We start from the raw sequence: 3,603 nt of genomic DNA, 5'->3' as shown, positions 1-3,603 counted from the left end.
GGGGGGGGGGGGGAGATGACCGGGAACCCGTGCGCCCGCAGGCTGGCCCGCCGCTCCCGCTCCGCCCTGCTGCTGTCCGCCGTGGCGGTCCTGCTGATCCAGACCCTCATCGTGTGGGACTTCAGCAGCCTGGACCCTGGAGGAGGGGGGGACGGAGGCGCCAGGAGCCGGGAGAAGAGGGAGGACCGGACTGGGGGGCTCAACAAAGCCGACAAAGAGCCCCCGCGGAGGAAGGAGGGGAAGGCAGCTGTTCGGCACCAGCTGCAGGCGGTGAGTCTGGATCAGAACCCCGGGGAGAGGATGCTGCTGTGGTCCGGTCCGGTCCGGTCCGGTCCGGCTCGGCTCGGCTCGGTTCTGTGGTGTAAAATTCAGAGATTTGTGGATCGAGCTGATGAAGACAAACCGCTGATTGGTTGAACCGGAAAATTACAGAAGATTTCAAATCATTTTTAACAGCTTTTAATTTGAAAGGTTCATTTAAAATCATGTCTCTTCATGAGAAAATGTTTTATTTTGAAAGGTCAGTTGTAGTTTGGGGTCATCTCAGATCCATCTTGTTTTTGGAAAGATGTTCCTCCGAGGGCTGAGGTTCATCCTCTGAGGAAGAGGAGGCTTGGATGGGATGAAGGTCTGAGTTTGTTCACCTGGTGTTTTTCTTGCTTCCTGCAGTTTTTACAAAGTTTTCAGTAACTTTGGGTGTAATGAAGAGTGAAGTAATCAGATTACTTCCTGTCAGCCGCTGGGATGAACTGTTGGTGTGTTTATTGGCAGGAAGGAGGACCCCCTCACACACACCAGAACCAGTCCAGAAACCAGTCCTGGACTCGTGTCAGAACCGGTTCCACACAGGAAAATGTCCTGTCCTCTTAAAGACTGTTTGAGGACTGAGACTTGGTTTTGGATCCAGTCCGTTAGATTCTTCTTCTGAGCTCAAACAGAGAAAATTAAAGCCTCTTCAGATTCAGGATTATTGTTTGTCAAAGGAAAGGGAATCTTTCCCTTTTTCATCGATCAGGCGCTGACGAAGTTCTGGTTCTGAGTCGGCTGTAATTCAGGATTATTGGACTGGAGAACTTCCTGAGAAAACTGTTTATAAACAGTCTCTGGTTTTCCTGAAGGACATCCTTCCTGTCTGAGCTGAAGAACAATATTTACTCACATCTGCTCCTCTCCACGGTAACCAGGGTCTGAACCCTGATCTGGATCCTGATCTGACCTCCTGACAGCCAGGTCTGACCAGATTAAAAGATTGCTTCGGATCAGGTTTCTCTGATGAGATTTAGACTTTCTAGTCTTCTTTGGATCCGTCTCTAATCCCTAAACACTCTGAATGTGTTGTCATACGAAAGCATGCAGCAACCTGGTTCTGTGACATCCTGTGTGGTGAAGCTCTGATGACCCACAGTGTTGTTGGGTCTCAAACGCACCGTGAACCCAGAGGTCTGCAGAGAAACCCCTCAGATCCTGACAGAGGCGTTTTAGATCAGGACCTGTTTCTAGACTGGTTCTGGACTGGTTCGGGTCGAGGGTTTTGAAGGTTTTATTGTTTGTTCTTGATGGTTTCATGTTCAGGACAGGCTCCTCGCTGCTCTTCAGTGATCTTAGCAGAACTTCTGACCTTCTTGGACTTTTGCAGGGATTTGACTCGTTGGTGATGTTTAGTTTCAGACGGATTTAGACTTTCTTGGATTGGTTGACAGTCCGATTTTTGAAATGCTTGCCTCCTTTTTGGGTCTGGTTTTCAGTAGTTTGGAGTTTGGGCCGGTTTTGGAGGAGCTCGGAGTGCAAACACTGTGAAAAGGTTCCCTTCATGCAGCACAGCTGCCGAGTCAAACACGTCATTATTCCTGTTTCCTTTATTTCATCCACATTTACAGAAATCCTTCAAACCAGGAACTAAAGAGTTAAATATTATGGCCTGTAAACCTGAATGAAGTCCTGTTCCTGTGTCCACTGTTGGTCCAGGATTTGTCCTCTGAACACCGTCTGTCTCTCACAACAAGTCAGGACATGAAGTCCTGCTGTGAACACAGAGACGTCCACTTTTCTTCAACGAGTCTGACCAGAGACAGCAGGACACCACCAAGCAGTTTCCTGCTGTCCAAAAACCGACACATTTATTCCGTCTGTCCATTTTCTGTCTCTGTCTGTGTGTCTCTGTCTCCTGTGTCGTCCCGTCTCCTCTGTGTGTCTCTGTCTCCTGTGTTGTCCCGTCCCCTCTGTGCCGTCTCTGCAGGAGGTCTGAAGCTTCAATAAGAACCAGCAGCGACCCGGTCAGTAAAGAACCGTGTCTCTGAAGGTCACCCGTCTCCAGGGACGCTCGGCCTTCTGGGAAAAAACGCAGAACTTGTCTTTGTGTGGAGATCAGTCAAGCTGAGACCATCAGCACCCTGATGGACGAAGTCTTTAGGAGGAAAATATTTCCAGTCTGTTTGATTCATCCTTTAGTCCAGCTGGGACAACGTGGACACCCAGATCTGTGTCCAGCTGGGCCGACGTGGACGCCCTTGTGGGGACCAGGCTTTGGTCCCCACGAGGAGAAATGATGTTTCTGGGTTAGGGGTTCGGTTTAGGACTAAGGTTTGGTTTAGGGTTAGCTGTGCACTGGTTGGGGTTAGGCTGTAGTTAGGGTGGAGAAATGAATGGAAGTCAATGGAAAGTCCCTGCAAAGATAGAGAGACATAACGTGTGTGTACCTGTGTGTGTGCCTGCGTGTGTGTGTGTTTGTGTGTGTTTTCTGTGAATGTTTGGGTTTATTCTGGTGTTTCTGATCATCTCTTGTCCGTCTGGTTTTGTGTCTGTTTAGTCGAGTCAAATTTGGTTTTGGTTGTTTTTCTGTCTGAGTTTGTAACTTTGGGATGTTTTGTGTTGTCTTGTTTTTCAGTTGTTACATGTTTTAGGATTTAGTCTGCGATGGACTGCAGGTCCTTGGATGTAAATCTGTGCAGCTGTTCGGTAGCTACAGTGGTGTGATGGTGGATTAAAGGCACTCAGCTCAGATGTTCAGGGTTTAAAAGCCTCAGAGAACAACAGAATAAATCCTCCGTGTGTTTGATTCTGTTCTGACAAACACACACATTCCTCTGCGCTGATATGACACGGCGTGGAGCAGCTGAATCGCTCAATGGGACTCGGTGCCCTCCTCTTCCTCGGAGGAAGAACGTGCTTCATGTTCTCTGCATTTGACCCATCACATGTGAGAAACGCAGACGTGGAGCAGCCATTTAAGAACCCGGGGAGCTGTTAGGGATCGGGTGACTTGCTCAAGGACAGCACGACATGTGGGCATGGCTGGGAATCAAACCTGCGACTTTCTGCTCCCAAAACGACTGGCCTACCACTGCACCACAAGCAGCCCAAAAGAAATATCCAAGCTACCTGAAATAAAGCAGGTGTGGGGGACAGGGGCTCACATGGAACATCGTTTTTAACTTTAAATATGTTTACTGTGAAGAAAATATGGGTTCCTGACATTTTTTAAATCTTATTTACATTTTTACTCAATAGTCCAACTTTTTCAGAAATGGGTTGAATCCACCTCTCCCTGGGCTGCCACCTTATCGTGGTGGAGGGGTTTGAGTGTCCCAATGATCCTAGGAGCTA

The 3,603-nt window shown here is 48.5% G+C and overlaps 1 protein-coding gene across 3 annotated transcripts in view; it reads left to right on the top strand.

Moving 5' to 3' along the window:
* Positions 1-3,603, top strand: part of LOC108249138 (xylosyltransferase 1) — a 23,190-nt gene that overhangs the window by 1,776 nt on the left and 17,811 nt on the right. For 2 of the 3 annotated variants that reach the window (XM_017438316.2, XM_017438315.3), the window contains exon 1: positions 7-270. The exons of the other annotated variant lie outside the window; for it this stretch is intronic. In XM_017438316.2, coding sequence (XP_017293805.1) covers positions 16-270 — 255 coding nt within the window. In that variant the 5' untranslated portion in view covers positions 7-15. Of the gene's footprint in view, positions 1-6; positions 271-3,603 lie in introns of those variants that run through there. 3 annotated transcript variants of the gene reach the window in all.

Source organism: Kryptolebias marmoratus, linkage group LG12, assembly GCF_001649575.2.
Source record: "Kryptolebias marmoratus isolate JLee-2015 linkage group LG12, ASM164957v2, whole genome shotgun sequence".
NCBI lineage: Eukaryota > Metazoa > Chordata > Actinopteri > Cyprinodontiformes > Rivulidae > Kryptolebias > Kryptolebias marmoratus.
The sequence above is the reverse complement of the archived record's forward strand: the minus strand, read 5'-3'. Positions and strand labels throughout refer to the sequence as shown.